The sequence below is a fragment of the Coffea eugenioides genome, chromosome 1 (assembly GCF_003713205.1).
Source record: "Coffea eugenioides isolate CCC68of chromosome 1, Ceug_1.0, whole genome shotgun sequence".
NCBI lineage: Eukaryota > Viridiplantae > Streptophyta > Magnoliopsida > Gentianales > Rubiaceae > Coffea > Coffea eugenioides.
Genome location: NC_040035.1, coordinates 33,896,289 through 33,916,925, shown reverse-complemented (window position 1 = coordinate 33,916,925; position 20,637 = coordinate 33,896,289). Strand labels below are relative to the sequence as shown.

General features: G+C 36.6%; 1 protein-coding gene across 3 annotated transcripts; it reads left to right on the top strand.

The window, feature by feature from the left end:
• Positions 1–12,498: 12,498 nt before the first annotated feature.
• On the top strand, positions 12,499–19,280 carry LOC113778900 (Holliday junction resolvase MOC1, chloroplastic-like). 3 transcript variants are annotated; one of them, XM_027324400.1, is made up of 6 exons: positions 12,499–13,023; positions 14,221–14,326; positions 14,534–14,586; positions 16,089–16,220; positions 17,922–17,994; positions 18,801–19,280. In XM_027324400.1, the coding sequence occupies exons 1-6, from the start codon at positions 12,553–12,555 to the stop codon at positions 18,881–18,883; spliced, it is 918 nt and encodes a 305-aa protein (XP_027180201.1). In that variant the 5' UTR covers positions 12,499–12,552; the 3' UTR covers positions 18,884–19,280. The 3 variants fall into 3 exon arrangements, with proteins under 3 accessions (XP_027180201.1, XP_027180200.1, XP_027180202.1); XM_027324399.1 differs by having other exon boundaries at positions 18,783–19,280; XM_027324401.1 differs by lacking the exons at positions 17,922–17,994; positions 18,801–19,280 and adding an exon at positions 16,531–16,681.
• Positions 19,281–20,637: the final 1,357 nt, after the last annotated feature.

Genomic DNA, 20,637 nt, shown 5'->3' with positions numbered 1-20,637 from the left:
TATGACTACAAATACATTACTGCAGTATATGAATACATAGAGGGATAACAAATGTTTCTAAAAAAAAATAACTGATAGAAATGGAGTTCTCACTCGATGTATCTTAGTTCTATGGTCAAAATTTGCTAAAAAAAAGCCGTGCCCGTGATTTATAGGTCAAAATTGGATACTGCCCACTTTTAGGGTTTTACTTATGCATAACTCATGATCTTTAATTGATGTAGATATTTGCTTGGGATTATGGCCGACACTCCTATCCCTGCAGGCCTACATCCAGGACCATACGTGCACGACATTATATCGGGGGGAACTGCACACTGGGCGCATTCAATTTTTCACGGACATATTGAGGGCAATCAGTTAGATGTCAGACGGTGTGACAGAGGATTTTGGGAGCATACGCCTATTCCTGATCGGGTTTTTCGTTATATTGCCTTGGCTGGATTTAAGGGGGTGCTTGAGAGTGGATATCAGATGGTTGATCATTCTTTGATCACAAGTTTAGTCGAGAGATGGCGGCCCGAGACGCATACATTCCATTTACCTGTTGGAGAGGCTACCGTGACATTACAGGATGTAGAGGTGTTGTGGGGGTTGCACATCGATGGTCCACCGGTTATAGGGGCAGACACATACCGCAGCATTCAAGAGTGGGGAGCCATTTGTGAGGAGCTCCTTGGATTTTCTCCTGCAGTTGGATACTTTGATGGACAGAGGCTAAAGTTGGGATGTTTAGCAAGAGTCTTGGATACAGAGTTGCCACCCGATGTTTCAGATGCGGAATGTAGGCAGCGTGCGCGCATCTACCTCTTACTGATATTAGGTGGACATTTATTGTCTGATAAGTCCGGCAACAAAGTCCCTTTGTTGTATCTTCCATTACTGCGGGACTTGGAAACTGTTGGGCAATATAGTTGGGGTAGTGCGTATTTGGCGACTCTCTATCGGTCACTTTGTGATGCCACGCATCTTGCTAAATCGGCTATTGCCGGTCCATTAGTTTTGCTATGGATACATTGCACTCAATAGGGACATTTATCTTCGATTTTTTGCATTTTATCATTTTGCAATTTTAACATTGATTCTAATTTTCTAACAGCTCTGGATTTGGGAACATATACCAACCATGCGTCCAGACCGAATCGCGCTGTTGGAGCATTACCCTGGTCCATATGGAGTTAGGTGCGTCGTTTCGCCCTTATTTCGGGTGTTTCCGTGACATTTGATATCGAACCAACTTTAAATTGTTCTAAACAGGTTCCTACTTTTTATATTTTTAGGTGGAATAATGACTTGGACGTACACAGAGTTGTTAGGCATGTTGTGCCCGCATTTCGAGATCAGTTGACAGGCCTGCGGGCTGAAGAGGTATTGACTAGCATATGATGTGCATGTAATGGCCAAAAGTGGCTTTTTTTGTGTAAAAATGAAAAAATGAGCAAAGAACCTCACCCTTCGATTTGCAATGTAGATGTGTTTGATGTGTTTTAAGAGATTGGGTATTGTACTTTTGATATATTACATGTGCGTGGGAGGTTAGATTTCATAAATCGGTTTTCACCAGCATTTTTTGGAATTTTTTGGAAAATTTTCAAAAAAGTTTGGTAAATTGCAATTTCTGCAATTAGTGCAGACAACTACAGATCCGAGCTCGGATCCTAAGTGCCCAGACGGATCCGACCGCGGATCCATTGATCCGAGCTCGGATCCAAAAATTCTTCTAAGATATCCGAGGGATCGTCTGTGCTTCCGCAGGCCTACATCCGAACCCTGCCGGATTCGTACTCATTCAGTTTCGATCCGAGCTCGGATCGGTTCCCTTTGTTAGAATTGAACATTCGGAAGTTTTATTATTTCTTAATACAAAAAATGAAACAACTTTCATTTTATATTTTTTTCAGTTCATATGGCAGCTATATTCGGAGGACGTTCTCGCTTCTCTTCCTGCGTATTGTACTGCAGGTCAGGACATTTGGAGGTCCGTAACGTATCTTATTTGCTGGGATGTAGTTGAGCCACACCTCCCTCATCGGGTTATGCGGCAGTTTGGGTTTCATCAGTCCCTGCCTGATATGAGGTTGACGGATAATCAGGCAGCTCTACATTCTCTAGATCGTCGTGGTAGGGCGAATCAAGACTGGAGCACCACGCATAGACAATATATTGATATTTGGACTGATCGACGTGTGCATGTACAGGATGGCACAGTAATTGAAGATACTACATATCCATCGGATGAGTATGTTCAGTGGTATCGGGAGCGCACGGTGATTTATATTTCAAATCCGAGTCGATTTCCCGCTTTCCCTGAGGGCTTTCAGGGTGATAGCGCTAGGGCTCAATATCTTGTATAGTTTATTTCCAACCCACTTTTAATAATCACAAATAGTTTGCTGACCTTTTAAACTATTTTGTACCACTGTATGTCCTTCTAATTCTTATATTTGTTTTTCCAGAGCGATGTCATGTCTCGCATGTATTTCATGGCACAGGAGTCTCTTGTAGTTAGTAATGAACAACACAGCGGATATTTTCAAGAGTTGAGGGACTTTGCATCCACATCTTTGCATCATGTAGGAGAGTCCCGCCGACTTGCATTTCGTCCTCCACATATACCACATGAGATTCCACTATACCCTGATCCATGTCGTGTTCAGCGAGCTCCTAGAAATACCCACGGAAGTCAGCATGGCGGTGGGCGACGTCGTAGACTCCGATCACCAGAACCCGCCATACAAACTGGATTCCATGGAGGTTCGATGGCAACTGAAGACCAAACTGGCGCATCTATTTTTGTCAAACCTCAGATCGAAGTCATGCATGAGGGAGGTGTATCGATTGGCCATTATCACAGGTTCCCTGTGACATACACAGAGTTTACGCCCGATAGGGACTCACATCGCGATGTTTCTGAGCAATGTAAAGGAGGTGAAGGCACAAGCACTGAAATTCAAGATGCTACACTGTTGACACATATTACTCAAGTCCATACAGTAGTGCCAAACCAATCACGTCGAAGCCAAAGAATACCCAAACCAACAACATGTGGTACTCATGGGAAACTTGGGCAGCATTGATTGCACGCTACTTGTATTGTTATTGTATAAATAACCTAACTTATGGATTACATACTTTTGTTTGTGACATTTTGTATATATTCTAAAATTTCAGGAATATGAGTGGAACAACGCGATCGTGCGTATCTTAGTTCTCACTTTATATGAGTACTCTTTTAAACACTACAAAAAAAATGTAGGTTATATGAGTATTCTTATGCATTATACAACTCTACACCTCTATTTTATACACGGTAAATTAGTTACATGTCGGAACTTCCATCTTGAAGGTGCAATTCAAGAACACGTGGTTTAAGGGAGTTTTTCTTACCAAATTGTGTTTTAAGTGCTTAAAATTCCCATGCATATACATGCATTGTGCATTTCAAGTGAATTTTGGTGATATCATGGTTATAAAAGCTCATGGACTCATTTGATATGTATTTAAGGCCAAAAAATGCCATTTTAGTGTAAAAGTGCAAAAATGACCAAAGAACCTCACCCCTCGATTTCCAATGTAAATGTGTTTGTTGTGTTTTGAGAGGTTGGATATTGTGTTTATGGTATATTACATGTGCGTAGGAGGTTAGAATTGATAAAATGTTTGTCCAATGGGTGAATTGGAATTGGCCGAAAAAGGGAAAAAAAGTTTGAAAAATTGCAGTTTCTGCAATTATTGCAGAGAAACACGGATCCGAGCTCGGATCCTAGGAAGCCCAGAAAGATCCGACCGCGGATCTATAGATCCGAGCCCGGATCCATTTCAACCCAGATAGATCCGAGGGATCGCCTGTGTTTCTGTTGAGACTGATCCGAGACCTGTCGGATCCGAGGCCTTCATGAACCGATCCGAGCTCGGATCGGTTCGCGGATATAGCAGAAACGAGGCTTCGTTTCTGCACTTTTCAAAAATTTTCTTCCCTCTTCTCACCGAAACCCTACCCCTTTCTTCCAATCTTCCATTTTAACCATCAAATCTCCAATCTTCCTTCATAAAAATCTCCCCAAACCTCTTCTGATCAGTAACCCCAATCTATTTTACCAAGAAACAACATTAAACAAGGGTTTTGATCTGCAAAACCTCAATTCGGGCCGCACCTGATTTCCTCAACTTGGGGGGTATTTTGGCGTGTTTCTGTGTAAAATTTTACATCTTTTTCATCCTCCATTATCAATCTACACATTTGAGGTAACAATTTGCGAATTTCTTTGACATTTTATAATTTCTTATTCGGGTTTTTCTAGTTTTTGGGAATATTATGATAAATGCATATTTGTTGGGATTTCTTGATATAATTGTGCCACATTGTGCTTAAAGAGATTGTTACAGCTATTTTCATGCTTATTTTTGAGAAAACTGTGGATTTGGTGATATTTTTAAGATTTTTTCTCAATTTTTGGGCATGAGCATTTTAGTGATTTAGACTTGTGAATGTTCGTTTTCATTGAATGAATGTATTTGTTCTGAGGAGTATAAGTTATTGTTGTACCAAGTGAAAATGATATGCCAAGTAGATCACATTCCATTGGGTAAAAGAGCGTGTTTATAATTTAGTTAAGTACGTTCAAATCTTTTTGCTTGAATTCTCTTCTCTCTAAGGGTTAGTTTGCAAATTGTTTTGGCAAACTTACGGCTCATTTGTATGCACTTTATTAAGAATGCTATAGTCAATTGTTGTGTGATTCTTGGTTAAAATTATGATTATATTGGCATATACATTCTTCAAATGATGGTTAAGGTTCAAATGATTCATTTCTTTGATGACGATTTTACTTGAAAATATGCAATTGAGCTTGAAATGCGTAAAATAGGATCTTTGGTTGTGTTTTTTTTGGTACATGTTGGCAGGGAGTTTAGCCCTTTTACAAGGGAAAACTCTGCCAAAATTTTCTTAAATTCTTATTTAACATGTGTGAGCAAGTTTATACGTTTTCTAATGAACGTTCATCTTGTTTTGGTATAGGTATTATGGCTCGCACAAGGAGGGCTCGCATTCGTACTCCTACTCCTTCCTCAAGTGAGGAACACACACCCTCTTTGCATGAGGAGTCACCTGAGGAAGAATCTTCCTCACCTGAGCCGCCATCTCGTTCTCGCCGGAAGACCACATCTACTAGCCGTGACGAGCCACCGCCAGACTACGATACCACACGATTCACATCGCTCGAAAACCAAGAGTGGTATGAAGCCGGACTGGACAAGGAGATCATCATTGAGAAACACTTGGCACCGGAGGTGAACGCGCACTATCACATTTCTACAGCATTCAAGAGATTTGGATGGGAGAACATCCTTCAGTTGCCCAAGCACTACTACCCTAACCTGGTCCGGGAGTTCTATGCTAATGTAGAAAACAAGCAGAGCCACAGTGGCAACCCCATTGTCTCATGGGTTAGAGGCAGGAGAGTGGCTCTCAATCGAGATGCACTGAGACGCTTCGTCCAACTCAAAGACGAAGGCGACGACGTCAAATTGATCAAGGAGTTCAAAGCTAGAGATCCTTGGCAAGTGGGAGAGGCTGTGGGACGTCTAAAGGGGCAGTACCGTGAGCGAGGAAGTTCGAAAAAACTCACGGTATATGCCGACTCCTTCCATCATCGGTACCACCTGATCTTCTATCTTTTTGCCTTTAATGTGGTGCCGAAAAAGAGTGGCAAACGGGAGATCCGAAATAGCGATCTCTATTTTCTGGATAAGATGATACATGGAGTGGGTAGGCAGTTGACCGGAATTCCTCTACCCAGCATTATCATCAGTTATATGCGGATCACAGCTCGCATGAGAGCCGGCAGCACTTGTTTCGGATTTCCTCGACTGCTATCACTTGTTTTTGAGAAGCTCAAGGTTCCTCTTGGAACCGAGAGAGCAGTGGTAACTAGGTCGGCCGAGGAGGTGAATGCTACGATACTCAAATCCTTGGGTATTTCTACGGATTTTGGAGCTGTTTTGGTCCGGGACACAGGAGAAGCATCGACTTCCACTCAGCCTCCGCCTCACACTGAACCACAAGCGGAAACTCAAGAGACGGAGGCACAACAGACTCTTCCTCCTCCGATTTCGCGACCACCTCCTCAACCGCGCTCCAAGTGGCAAGAGCTCCTAAATGCCATTTGTTGTATGGAGACGCGAGTTGTCGAGCGCATTGACCAGACGGAGCGGATGATGACCGAGCGACTCGACCGACATGATCGCCGTCTTCGTGCGATCGAGGATCATTTCTATATCCGTCGGTCCCCTACTCCTACACCTCATCAGGAGGACGGCCATATTGGTACCTTACAGGGTCCTCATGGAGCCGAGGAGGCAGTAGACCCTCGTTCCCAGCAGCCATGATGCTCTTTAGCGGATGAGATCTTTTATTTCTTTATTTTTCTTTTCTTTTGTTAAGACAAACTTTGTAGATTTTATTTTTCTTTTAGTTGAATCATCTTGTGCTACTTATGGTGTTTGGTACCCTTGTTGTCTCATTTTGGACAGAAATTGGATGATCGTGATGATTAAGGGCTTCAAATTGCATCACCACCTATTTGAGGGAAGTTTCAGTTTCTTTTACCTTCCTCTACAATAAGGACATTGTAGATTTTAAGTGTGGGGAAGGGATTACTTTATCATATGGGTGATTGTGTCTTGAAATGCATGATTTTAGTTGTTTATGGCTTAAAAATGTTGGAATTATATTTGAAAATATTGTCATGAGGATAATTTTTGTGAAATTGAGGATGTTGGCAGGGAGTTTCATCCATTTTTATGGGGAAACTCTGTCAATTTTTTTCTAAAACATTTTCCAATATTTCATTGCAATTCTTCCAATTAAATGGCCAAAATGTTAAAATTTTAAGTGTCTAATTCTTCCTTTGGATAAAATGCTATGTGTATTTTAGAAAACTTTAATTCTTATTTGGCTTGGAATGAATTATTATGCTATTAGGATTTTTACATTTTAGAAAGTATATTTGATTAAATAAGAAAAATTATGCTTAGAATTTTGCAAGATTAATGATATTTATCATTTTTACATGAGATTTATAAGTAAGTGACTGATATAGTCAAAGACAAGGCCAAATCCTTCCTTTAATTATACTTAGAGGGAAAAAGAAATTATCTGAAAAAAAAAGAGAAAAGAATAATATTATTACTTTTCTACTCCAATGATTCACATACTGAGTAACCGGGGGTTGGCATTCACAAATGTCGACATTCGCGTAAAAAGGTATTGGAATTAAGAGTATGCTTAGCAATTTAATTGCTCCTCGTGGGATCGACTCGATACACATTTTGTACTACAATTGCGACCTGTATACTTGCAGTCCAACGGGTGTAAAATCGGAATTAAACTTGCATTGATGTAAAAAGCCCATCATTCGTACCTTTTGTTTCATTGATGCAACAATTTGGATGATCGTGAGGAATTATGGCTTCTAAATGAATCACCACTCATTTTGAGGGAAGTTTCAGTTTCTTTTACTTTCCTCTACAATGAGGGCATTGTGAATTTTAAGTGTGGGGGAGGGATTACCTTATGTTATGGATGTTTGTATTTTGAAATGCATAATTTTAGTTGTCTATGGCTTGAAAATGTTGGTTTTGTATTTGGAAATATTGTCATAAGGTTAATTTTCTTGAAATTGAGGTTGTTGACAGGGAGTTTTGTCCATTTTTTAGGAGAAATTCTGTCAAAATTTGTAAAAAATATTGTCCAAAATTTCAAGTTAATGGCCAAAATGTTCAATTTTGCCCATTTTTTTGAGTTGATTAAATGAGTGGATAAATGCATTAATTTTGTGAGATTGTGAGGGACATTCCATATGAAGTTCATGCACGAGCTGAAATCAATGTGAAGATAGTCCAGAGGATAAAGTGTACAAGAAATTAGGAGCAAAAACGAAGGAAAAACGAAAAAAACGAAAAAACTGGAAATTTAATGGAACCGATCCGAGCACGGATCCGTGAGAGCTAAGACAGAACCGATCCCTCATCTGTACTTCTGTAGGAGTGTATCCGAGGTCAGAAGATCCGACCTCGGATCCATCATGGGAAGTCCTTGGATCCTAATGATCCGAGCTCGGATTTATATTCAACCTTCCGATCCGAGACTCGGATCTGTCTCTCTCTACAGCAAGTGTCACACCTGTTTTCCTTTACCTTTCTCATAACTTTTCCAGCTATTTTGAGGGATAGAAATCGGTGGCACATGCTTCTGCAACAAAACAGAAGATCAAATGAGTTGTAGACAAAAGAAAATATCATATCTTTGATTCTGCTACTGATTACATTAGAGATACCACTCAGGGTTTGAGACTTTTAGGATTCAGGATTTTACGGTTTCAGAGATCAAGAATTACTGTTTTACGAGAATAGTACTTTCGGGTTTGACCGCCATAGGATTTTAGTTTGACAATAGTGTGCCTTGATTAGGACTTTAGATTTTTAATGAAAATAGTAATCCTATCGTGCCGCAAAAATATTTTTTAATGGATATTAATAAACCCAACAACCTTGATTTAATGTTTTAGGGTTTACAAGGATTAGGTTTCTAAGATTTACGATTTAGTGTTTTACGGCTTTAGCACTTAGGGTTTTAGGATTTTTGCTGCAGTATAACTTTGTTTTCATTATCGCTTTATATTTTTAATCAAAATAGTAATCCAGCCCAAATAATTGTAAGTTAGGTAAAACACGCAAGATTTAATCGCTAGATCTTTGCTTTAATTTTTTTCCTTTTCCTTTTCAACTACCAAAAAAATAACATGCATTTCATAAAAATAACTTATATAATTTTTTTTAAAAAAACATTGCGTTATGAAATTTCTAAAATTACAATTGAAATTGTAACATATATTAATGACTATTAACTATTATATTCTTATAACTAATATTCATCGGTTTCAACAAATAAATACGATTCATTAATAACAAAGGAAAATTAGAATTTGATCAAAAAAATTTATTTGATACAAAAGGAAAAACACTTAATATTTTATTCACAACAAATAGTCAACACCTTACATGTTAACAATTTCATTCTATTTTTACATTGATCTATGAAATAGAAAGAACTATGCATGTGTACTTTTTCCACAATTTAAATGTATTATAATAAAATAACGTATTTTCAACCGTACAATTACCAATTTTTTTTATTATAAAAGAATTATGCATGTATAGTAAATTATATTAAAAGATTATTGTTAATCTGATTTTGTTTTAGCACATATTTGATGACTTTAGCCACGTGCAAGTTTTAAAATAAAAAAAAAACATTATTCCTCTGCTAATTACAGATTTTTAAACAAAATTTCTCTAACCTTTCTCCGAAAAATAAGATTTTAGTAGAGATTTTAAAATAAGATTTTACTACCGACACCATTTTAGTAAAGGCAAATTCTACAAAACAAACAATATTTACATTTACTTTTATATTTTTTATGGAGCTCGTAAATATCATTTAAAATTTTTTTCCTAACATTTTTGAATTTAATTTTCTGAAAGTCATACTTATAAATGCGAAATCTAACAAAAAAGTTAAATACAATTTTTGGAGGTCAAATTTAACAAATGCGAGCTATTTGCAAAATTTTAAATATTTGCAACATTTTAAAAAAAAACATTTAGGAGCTTTCTGGAAATAATTCCCTAGCTCTCAAAAAATAAAAAATAAAAATACAGAAGAGCTCGCATTTGCGGAATGCGAGCTCAATAAGTAGAGCTCGCATTCCGCGAATGCGAGCTCTTCTCTAACCTCGCATTCCTGAAATGCGAGCTCACTGAGCTCGCATTTCAGGAATGCGAAGACCTCCGGACGGAATCCAATGCCAAAATCACCCCTTTTGTAGAATTTTTTTTAAATTCATCACAAAATTAGAAATTTCTCATTTTTTTTTTCATTATAGTGGATTTTGCTCACCCTCTCCGATGTAGGTGTAATTGATCAAATCACCACGTAAATTTTTGTGTTAATATTGTCTTTTATTATTTTTCTCCTCATTTTATTACCGCCTTTGTTATCACTTTTGTGAGTTGTCAAATTAACCTTTTCATAATTACTAGGATGGGATCCTAATAAAATGGTATCAGAGCCTGATTACCTGGACTAAGTTTTTTGACAATAACCATTATGACAATAACCAAGACCTATATTGAAAAGTTTGACCAATGTGTCAGCCTCAGTTTGTGGCAGATTAAGATGAAAGCTATTCTCATCCAAGATGAAGTAGAAGTAGCGCTGTTCAAAAAGGAGAAAAACTCAGAAAAAATTATGGATAAGCAAATTCGAAAAAATGGATAATAAGGCCCTCTCGGCAATTATTCTAAATCTCTCCGATAAGGTTTTATGTGAAATTGCTCAAGAAAAGGCAACCAAAGACTTTGTGGAATAAACTGGAGCTTTTGTACATGAAAAAGACGGTGGTGAATCAATTCTACTTGAAACAAAGTTTATATATGCTTCATACGTCTATAACTTCGTATCTTAATAAATTTGATTCCATTAATTAAGATGTTTGGTAGTAGACTATGTTGTGATCAAATGTAGCAACATGAAGAGCATGACAATGCTAGATTTGTTAATTTAGATATTGTTAATATATATGTGACCATTGTCCAACACACCTTTCTTTTTTTCTTTCTTTGCTCTTGTAATAGCAATTTTTTTTCTTCATTTCCTTATTCATCTATCACCTTCTCCTCGGTTACTTGCTACACTTTTCAGTGTAAAAAATGATTTGCATGTATCAAATTTGTAAAAGCTTATTATATGCTTTTATTTAGACTGATAGACTAGTAGTTTGCAAAAGTAAAGCATATCCTTGAGCATTTAGCAGCCGATAACATACATAACAAACTTGACTAGACTTCCATTCTTTAAGCATTAAAAAAAAAAAAGGTTAACTAATTCAACTACTTGAACTTGTTACAACTACAAGTCTACCTAACAATGCTACAAGTTTACAAATTGTATTGGAAAAAAAAAATTGCAATCTTGATCTTAACCAAACATAACCATTATAATTAAACTAAGAAACTAACCTCCATATTAAATTACTTCATCCGTCCCATTGAAAGTGTCATACTTTTTATTTTGGAATGTCCTAAAATATTTGTCATGTTGAAAAAGTCAAATCACCTTTTAGTTTCTCTTTCCAATATAACACTTCTTTCTAATCATATGCATGTTACTATTCAAATTTGAATTTTGAATTTGTGACGGTAAAATTAGAAAAAGAAGTACAAAGTCACAATCAAGCCACTATTTTTAAAAAGTTAGAATCCCCAAACATAACTAAATAATTGGGACGGAGGGAGTAATTTAAGTTCGATAAGTATTTGTTCGACTTTAATTTACCAATCAATCAAACTAAACATAAACAATATTTATATTCTGTCAAATGTCATGTTTGGCTTCAATGACTTAATAAGTAGGAATGTTGGGATTCACATATAAAATGTTCAAATTATTTTAACTCGATAAAAGTTTGTTCAAATTCCTTAAAAAAAATAAATGAACACATATTAATTTTAAACGTGTTATGAATAAAGTTTTAAGGGAAAATGACATGTTTCATCCCTCACATTTCGTAAAAATATTCTTTTCTTCCCTCACTTTTAAAATGAAGCAAATTTGTCCCTGACATTTAAAAATTAAAGCTATTACATCCTTGAACCTAATTTTCAATCTAAATCAAACCATCCAATAACCCAGTAATAAATTTCGGAAATAGAATTGACAGATCACTCAGTCAACTTCATCATATTTACATGACATTTATTAAACCAAAAAAATAAAAATTATAACATAAAAGGCCATTCTTTGTCTTGGAATATTAGAGTTTTTTTTTTTTTGGTAAATCTTTTTATGCACTATTAGTATATCCGCTTGCGAATCTAGATGTGTATCATAAATATAAAATTTGATGTTTAAATATAAATTAAAATGATATGACGGTACATAAAACCGTCAGTGTATACAATGATAATGTATGAAAGATTAATTTTTCTTTTTTATGTTATAATTTTTTATTTTTTATTTTTAGGTTCATTAAATTTCACATGAATATCAAGTTGACTTAACCAAGTGATCTACCAATTACACCCCCAAAATTTGTCATCAGGTTGATTGGTGGTTTGATTCATATTGAAATTTGAGTTCAGGGATATAATAACTTTAGTTTTTAAATGTTAAGGATGAAATTGTTTCGTTTTAAAAGTGAGGAATAAAAAGAATATTTTTGTGAAATATAAAGAATGAAACCGATCATTTTTCCACTTTTTAAACGTTAGATGTTTTGACTTGATTAGACTCAGTGGGGTTATCATTGAACACTTTCAGACCGGGTTAAGGATTCAAACCGAACTTTAGCCCATATGTACCAAACTTTCCTCACTCCAGACAAAACCTCAATTACCCAACTAACCAACCCAACCCCATATTTCTCTCTTGATTTCTTCCCTCTTTCCCTCCTTTTCTCTCCAAACCCTTCCTTCCTTTCTTCCCAGTTCATGGAAACTTCCCACTTCCACTTCCAGTCCCAAATCTCGCATTTCCCTTCTGAATTCATGACCCCTTTCTCCACCAAACTCGCCCAACCATTCCTCCTCCGCTTCTCCTCTACCGTAGCCACCACTTTCAAGCTCTTCTCCACTGCCACCACTCTTACCCCTTCTGTAGACCATGCTGTAGTTATAACTCCTGACCAGCTTATCCCGCCGCCCCGGCGAAAAAGCTCAAGAGGGAAGAAGGGGAATAAGTTGATTACAGAGGCTCAACTTAGACAGAATTGGTTGGATTCCCTCTCCTGCCCTTTCCCTGAGAAAATTGATTATAATAGTAGTAGTAATAGTAATTGTTCTAGTGATCTTCTGAACTTCCATGGCAATGGGAGTCCGAATTTGGGTTCCGAATGGGTTATTGGAGTTGACCCTGATGCTTCCGGAGCCTTGGCTCTCTTGAAACCGGATCATTCTGCACAGGTATGGCGTCCCGTGTCTATGTACTTTCTGGATTTTGTTTGTTCTTTAGTTAATGGTATGAATTTGAAATTTGTTCTGCTTTTGATCAGTGCTAGAAACCAAATGAGATGCCAATTGTGTTTGGCTGCATTGAATGCTGGTACCTTGTTCTTTGGAGATTATACATTTGTGCACTGCTCTGGTTTTGTCTATTTTGGCTGAATAGGTGCCTCTAATTCACAAGGGTTGTGCTTTAATCAGCGTTTTAATCATTGGGTTCTTATTATTAGCAAAGATAAGCATGTGTTAAAATTGCCAGGGAAGTCCTGGATTATAGTTTAATTAGGCTTGATACTGATATCCCTGCTATTGAATCTTGCTGTAGAAGTATTTAAGGACAACTTCGTGGAACTGAGTTTGCTGCGCAACATGTTTTTACAAGTCATTTCAATGATTTACAATAGATAGCGCATGAAACTACCTGGGAATGAGTTTCCACAAGAAAGAGAAGAAAGGTTTTAACTTTTAAGTAAGGTTCCAGTTTGTGTGTTTTTGTCCTAGTACTGACAGATGTGTCTAATATTGAGAAGTCTACTGATAGATACTTGATATAAAATTGCTTATGAGTGAAGAACAAAACAAAACAAAACTGAGGCTGTTCATGGTGCTCATGTTTTAGTTAAGCCGTTGTTGAGAAGGTTATAATATGTTGGTAAGAAGATTTGGGCATTGTCATTTTGTTGCTTTAGAGTTGACAAAAGTAGAATTTCAAGTTGACATCTAAATACATATGAATGAATATGGCTTTTGGGGTTCCCGTCTTTGTTATTGTAGAATGTACTGGTACTTGTCTTTAAATCTAGTCAATCACTTTTTGGCATTGAAATGAGTTCTACACTGATGGAAGTCTGGGAATTGGAAGAGCTTTAATTACGACTTTCTGCTGCCTAAGGGGTTAATAGACTCATTTTTTTCCCATGTTATCCAGCTTGTTTATAATCTTCTTTTTCTTCTCCCATTTGCAGCGAAGTTAAAAATGCTTCTTTCCAATGTTTTGAATTATCACCCTTTCCTTAACCTCTGTATGTATCCTTCTGTTTTTTTGGGAAGTCAGATGAGTGGGATTGGTAAATGAGCATTCTTTGATTCTTTGGGATATCAACCACATGATCCTTCACCACTTATACAGTCTTCTGTTTTCTTTCTGCAAAACTCTAGGTTTTTGATTCCCCTCACTTGAAAGTACCAATTGGCAGGAGATTGCGGAAGCGTTTAGACACAAAGTCTATTGTACAGTTGCTTAATAGTTTTAATGCTCCAATGGGTACGTATATTTGTCTGTTCCAAAGCTTTTCAGGTTTTCATTTGTGCAGTAGTTTCTGAAATGATCAGTTTTCTTATGTTTCTGCTTTATCTGCTATATAGCTAGATACTGTGTTGTGGCATTTTTGTAATAATTTGTTTTCCTGTGTCAAATTTATTTACTTATTAGCTGGAAAGACATCTCTCTAAGCCAAGTCTCCTATTTCAGGAACTACTGCCTATATAGAGCAATCAATTCCATACCCAAAAGATGGTAAGCAGGTTAGCAAATACTACCAACAGCAAGATATGTTCTTTCCTGTAAAAAAGATGTTACCATCTGAGACCATTATTCATATTTTAAATTCCTTGTTTAGATGCTGACAAGTTTGTCTAATTGTCCTTCTGACAACTCTCATGGCTTCAAAAATGATTTATGTTTTTGCTGTCTTGTGTACTTTTATCTTAATGTGGTGATACACTTATTTATTAACATCATCTGTACCCAAATGCAGTGAGATTCTAAAATATTTTTATTGTTATACAATTAATAAAATGTATTGATTATGGTTTCAAACGGTTTGAAGGTTCAGAAAAGGCATGTTACATGGTTTGATAGCACTTGTATGTTTCAGCATAGCCATATATGTGGAGTATACAATATCATTTTGATATTTTATTTACATTTTATTTAGGTTTTTATTATTTGACTATTTGCTGGTCAAAAAATTTTCTGCTGGCTATACCAAAATATGTCTATTGTATGGTACTGCTCCAGTGGGCCACAAACTATGTTTAACATGCCTCCAAACCGGCCACAAACATTGCAAACGGGAATGATGAAGGTAGCTATTTTTTGACTGATGAATGGTTCTTACGCTTTTGGAGTATGCTCATCTTCTTTGTAGAATGAACCTGCATCTTTGATGTGCTGCTGCTGCCTTTAAATAGCCATCTTATTTGGGGAGTCTGGGAAAAGAATCCTCTGTTTAGAATGCTATTTTATGATTGTGAGTGAGGAATTTTCATGAAGTCATCTGAAAAGCCATATCTAAGAACAAGGAAGAGGACTGTACTTAAAATAGTATTAAATCAGATTGGGTGTTTCAATTGAGAAATGGTTTGCATGTTTAACTAAATTAGCAATAATCAGGCTAAATAGATAGGAGTTTGAAAAGGTTCTCCTCTTGTTAGAAGTCAGTCATGTGTATATACATGTCTACTTCTGTTCTTTTCTTCATATACATCTTATTTTTTTTAAAAGAAAGGACTGCAAATATGGAATCCTTAATGTCTTGCTATGATTTGATAAGTTGAAGTTAATGTATGATAACGTTAGACATATTGTCTGCATAAAGGCTTCCTCAGTAACAATGGAAGTTGTGGCCTCTTTTTGGAACTGAAGTGAACCATTATATGTCAAGCTAATGTTTAAGGATATAAAGATTTCAACTGCTCAGCATAATTCTGCCACGTATATTTCGGATGTTTAATGTGAAGTTTGATTGCACATTGGAATTTCTGTGTGACAATTAAGTCTAGACTTTTTAAATTCTTGACTGGACAGTCAACCATTCCTGTCTCAATGTGGACTGGTTTCTCTGCAAGTAGTTTAACTTTCAATTTTGTTATCAGTACTTTTACTGTTCTCTATGAAAATGTCCGTCTTCTTCCGGGGACAGTATATATACACTAGTGTTCATATATCAGTTCCTGCACTTTCTTCATTCAGAGCTTTTTTTTCCATCGATAATTCATTTGAATATAAGTTTTAATGCTTCTAGGGATGGTGGAGCGGAGGATTTGGATATGGACTGTGGATTGGGATTTTGGTTGCCTCTGGGTTTTCTGTTATTCCAGTGCCATCAGCTGTGTGGAAGAATGAGTTCAGGCTGTCAGGAAGCAGTTCAACTAAGGTATTAATTGCAATACCTCAATCTTGCTTCCTTGCTCCAAACAGTCAAAGAAGCTTTTGAAGGAAACTTGCGTATTAGTTTAATTATTGGTAGTTGGCAACATGGCAAATCTGTTTATTGTTTTCATTTGTCAAATTTACTGAACTCGTTGATGTTCTTGCACGGTAAAGTGTCTAATATCATTTGAGCCATTCATGCTGGCTATCTTTGCATTCAAACTTGGCAAGACTATTCGGATTTTTGACATTGTCATAAAAAATTTCTATGAGAGACAGAGAGAGAGCTCAAAATTGTCTAGTTATGGCTGCAGAAGTAAACGGGTGAAGTAAAAGTGACTCAGTCATGTGGAGAAAGCAAATGAGGTCAGGAAACAATGGACAAAGATGGTGAATGGAATGATAAACATCTGAATATGATGGTGTTGGCTGGAAATTCTGTGTGATGGGGGAGGGTGAGGATCTATGCAAGGTGAAGTCTGGCACTTTTACTTTGTTTTAAATGTAAATTTAGTATTAGAAGTTGTAGGAACAAAAAAAAAAAACCTATTTTCTGCTAGGGACCCACACGTTTTAGATAAAGCTATCCTTTATAGACTTTCTCAACTTCTAAACTGCACTTCTAATGTACTTATCCTATCATATTTTCATACAATTGTATTTTACCCCCTTTTGTGCAAGTAGCTTTCAAGTACAATGTTAGAAAAAATTATTGAACTTGTGGTCGGTCAAAACTATTAGTCGGGATGAAGTTAAGTTTCTGGAATTCTAGTCTGACAATAATGAGGCAATTTTGAAGCTGTAATCTTAGGTTGAGGGCTGGGTCTTGAAATGATCCTATACCTGTTGGGATGGACGCCTACATGTCAATTCAATCCAAGGAAACTTTTTTGAAACACTATGGAACTTGGAATGGTTAACTTCAGTGGGATAATAGTTAAGAAATACTTGCTTGTTCAAGTAGTGCTATTAATGATGCGCTATATCTGCAGAGGTTTTAATGGGCTCTGTGATTATGCTGAGGTTGCAAGAAGTTGAGAAGTTGAGGTTTCACTTCAACTCTAACCAAATGTGACAGCTAGTACATGTTTAGCACTGATGTCATGTTTTCATTTACATGTACAAGAGATTTCTTAGGGGCATGAATAGCATATCAAATGTGATGGCTTACCTAGTTTTATGGTTTGGGATTTTTTTTTTTTTGGTTTATTCTAGATTTGGCTTTGTCTCAGCATAGGATAAATTTGTACTTCTCTGTAGTCCTCCAAGTAGGATTTAGAAGGAGAATCAAATTGTTGCCACTACAAGGGTATATTGACCTAGTTTCCAATGTCCATGTGAAGTAGTTAGTTTCTTAATCTAGTTCCTCCATATTTCTTGGCACTGAATTGAACTCTATAATATTTTCTGATACATTCAACCTGGACATGTGGATGGCCAAGCAGATGCACTTTCTTATGTTCTCTATGTTACTGAAGTTCATGCAGCATATACTGCATTCTTCTAGTACTGCAGTTTGTGCTGCATATGCTGCATCCTTCCACTCTTTCTTTAATTAATGCCTCAAAGAAGTTAATTTTTGACTGCTGCATGCCATCTTTATGACTTCCTTCTTTTGACTGCTTTATTCAGTCTCCTTTAGTACAACCTATGCGAGATTTGGAATTTTATATTTTCATTCTCCTGATATTAAAAATATTGGCAGGATGATAGCAGGGAAGCTGCGTCCATGATGTTTCCCTCTTTGAGTTCTCAGTTAAAGAGGAAGAAAGATCATGGTTAGTGTACTCCTCAATTGTGTTCTTTGTTTTCATCTTCACTGAGAATAAAATATGTAGTTTTCATCTTTTGGTCTGTTTATTTGGGGGGATAGAAAGTCAAAGTAGGGCAGGGATACTTGAATGCCTGCTCTACAGACTTGAGTCATAGTATTTTTTACCCTTCTTGTTCCAGATGAAACCAGCATTGATTCACCCAGTTATCTATTAAAGCCACCTAGAATGTTGGCCGGTTTGCAAGGTCGAGGTCCTTATTAGGATCTTGACCAGCTTTTCTTTTTCACCCATTGATGCAAAAATATCCTATTCATTCCGAGTCTTCTTTTCGCATAGTTTCTTCGTGTTCTTTTTAAGGTGTGGAAGTTGGCACAAAGAGAACACGATAGGTGACCTTTAGTTAACTTCTTATGCACTATTATTTCCACATTGTCTACAAAATATAAGAGCTACTTGCAAGAATCTGAGGTCCCATAGCATTGCAATACCTTTTATTTGTTTATTTCTTATGATATCCAAACCTTCCTTAGCCAATTGTTCGTCCATCTTAATCAACTAGTCTGTATAAGAGAGTACTCGGAAGTGGTTTAGGAAGGCCAGGAGGCCCAGGGATGTCCTCTACCAGAGTGTAATCAAAATTTCTCCTTGTTGTTTACCATCTTTCTTGAACCAAATGATGCAACTATTTACTTCGTTGGTTTCGTTAATTACTAATGATTGTGACTACAAGCTCTTGCTTAAGAAAATTGCAAATGACCATGCTAGAACAGATTAAAATGCTACTGATGCAGTTAAATATTCTTTTGTAGGTCGAGCAGAGGCATTGCTTATTGCTGCTTATGGAAAAAGCCTGAAAATGCGTCTTTATGATTCATGTTTGGTGGATAATTAACTCCTCAAAACTGGGATTAAGAAATCTCATCTTTCATTTGCAAGCTTGAGCACTTAGCTTCTCGATGTAAGACGAGCCTTATCCATGAGGAGCCAAGTAAAAGAAATTGCTGATTGATCGAACTACTAAGAGATCTCTTTGGTTTTAAAGTTCAATGAGATCGATTCTTGGAGATGGGAGCAATTGCTATGGTACTAACATCAGTTCTTTTTAGGGGTAACAGTCAATTCTTTTGGTGCTTTGCTGTATTGTGGGTATAGGATTCTCAACCTCTTATCCTTCTGATAGTAGAATTTCTAATCTTGGTGTCCCTAGCAAAAAGACTATAATGTTTAAAGCTGATTAGTAGAATCTTTGAAGAAAATTATATGCTTTCCAGGATAAAATGTCACTTCCACGATTTTATCCAGAATATCCCCTCTGACAAAAAGTCGCATATTATTTACCCCATATGCATGGATGAAACTTCAACATGAGACATAATACTGTGTCTGACAATTAACCTAGAATAAGACTGATGGGTGATACTGCACAAAGCTGTTATCTTCAACCTTAATTTTTCTGGAGTTCTTACTAGTTCAATTTTCTCCAATGCTTTGGTTTGAATGTGTCCTGATGTATTTCTCAACGTTTTATCTTGTATCTTTTCCAGCTTGAATACAAAAAGTCATGCATGGACTGGTATTGTTCCTTTTGCAAAATGATGCAGATATCCATGTACTTTTCCATAAGTAGGGAGACCTTTTGTATGTTTGTTTGGTAATGAAAACATGTCCCCCAGATCTTTGGATGACTCTTTCTTCTTTCTACCAATCAACGTATAGTAGTATTTAGCAACCAGATCTTTGGAAAAGATGAATAAAATTTTGTCTGCCAACGAATAGTAGTATTTAGCAACCCCACAGATGGAGATATTAACCTTTATAATATTTTCTTTGTGATTTGTAGTCTGTGCCTTTCGGATACGGGGTAGGGACGATCATCAGGTGGACGGACCGTTCCTGAGCTGTTCATGGCCAAGATTTGGCCTCAAAAATTTGTATGGTCTTAATCACTTCTTGTACGTCGTTTTTAATAACGTGTGTGTGGCTCGTAAAAATTTGTTTTAAAGTTACACGTTGTGCAAATAAAGTTACGCCTTGTGAAAATAAAGTTACGCGTTGTGCAAAATGTAAATAATTAACCGTTCCTGGTCCGTGCCTTTCACCTTCACTTATCCTGTTATCCACGCAAGGCATTATTCTTGATCTATAGTTTCCCATCACTAGTTCAGTTATTTTCTGAGCCTGAATTTTAACAGCAGTAATAAAAACTCTTGGAAGAGTGGCTGCTGCTGTACATGACAACGGCCTTATTTCCTAAAGTAAATGAACTCTTTTGTTGCTAAAACTTAAGAAAGAAGTTGCATGAAAAAGTGCTTGGTGCAAGATGAAATGTCAATAGCCTATGAAGTACACCATTATTGAGAAGTATTTGCTGCAAAAGAAAAACAAAATGCAAAACAATAAATAACTAATAAATGCAAAACAAGTCTGATTGACCAAATTACTTGCATATTTTAAATAGCCTACACCGAATTTAGAACTAAAAATGGTTGGACTAAGGTAAAAGGTCCAACTCAAATGACAACGTTGTTCCCCTTTCTAATTGCATTATAGTAGGGGTCGCTATGGTTCAGATATGAATCGGAACTAACCTGGCGGTTTGTTTAACTGGATTTTGGAAATCGGAACCAAAATCATAATTGTAACTAG

Coding starts and splice junctions, on each gene's coding strand:
- LOC113778900 (XM_027324399.1), top strand. CDS start 12,553: ATGGAAACTTCCCACTTCCACTTCCAGTCCCAAATCTCGCATTTCCCT. Junction 14,327..14,533: donor TAGTTTTAATGCTCCAATGG/GTACGTATATTT, acceptor CTCCTATTTCAG/GAACTACTGCCTATATAGAG. Junction 16,221..17,921: donor CAGGAAGCAGTTCAACTAAG/GTATTAATTGCA, acceptor AAATATTGGCAG/GATGATAGCAGGGAAGCTGC.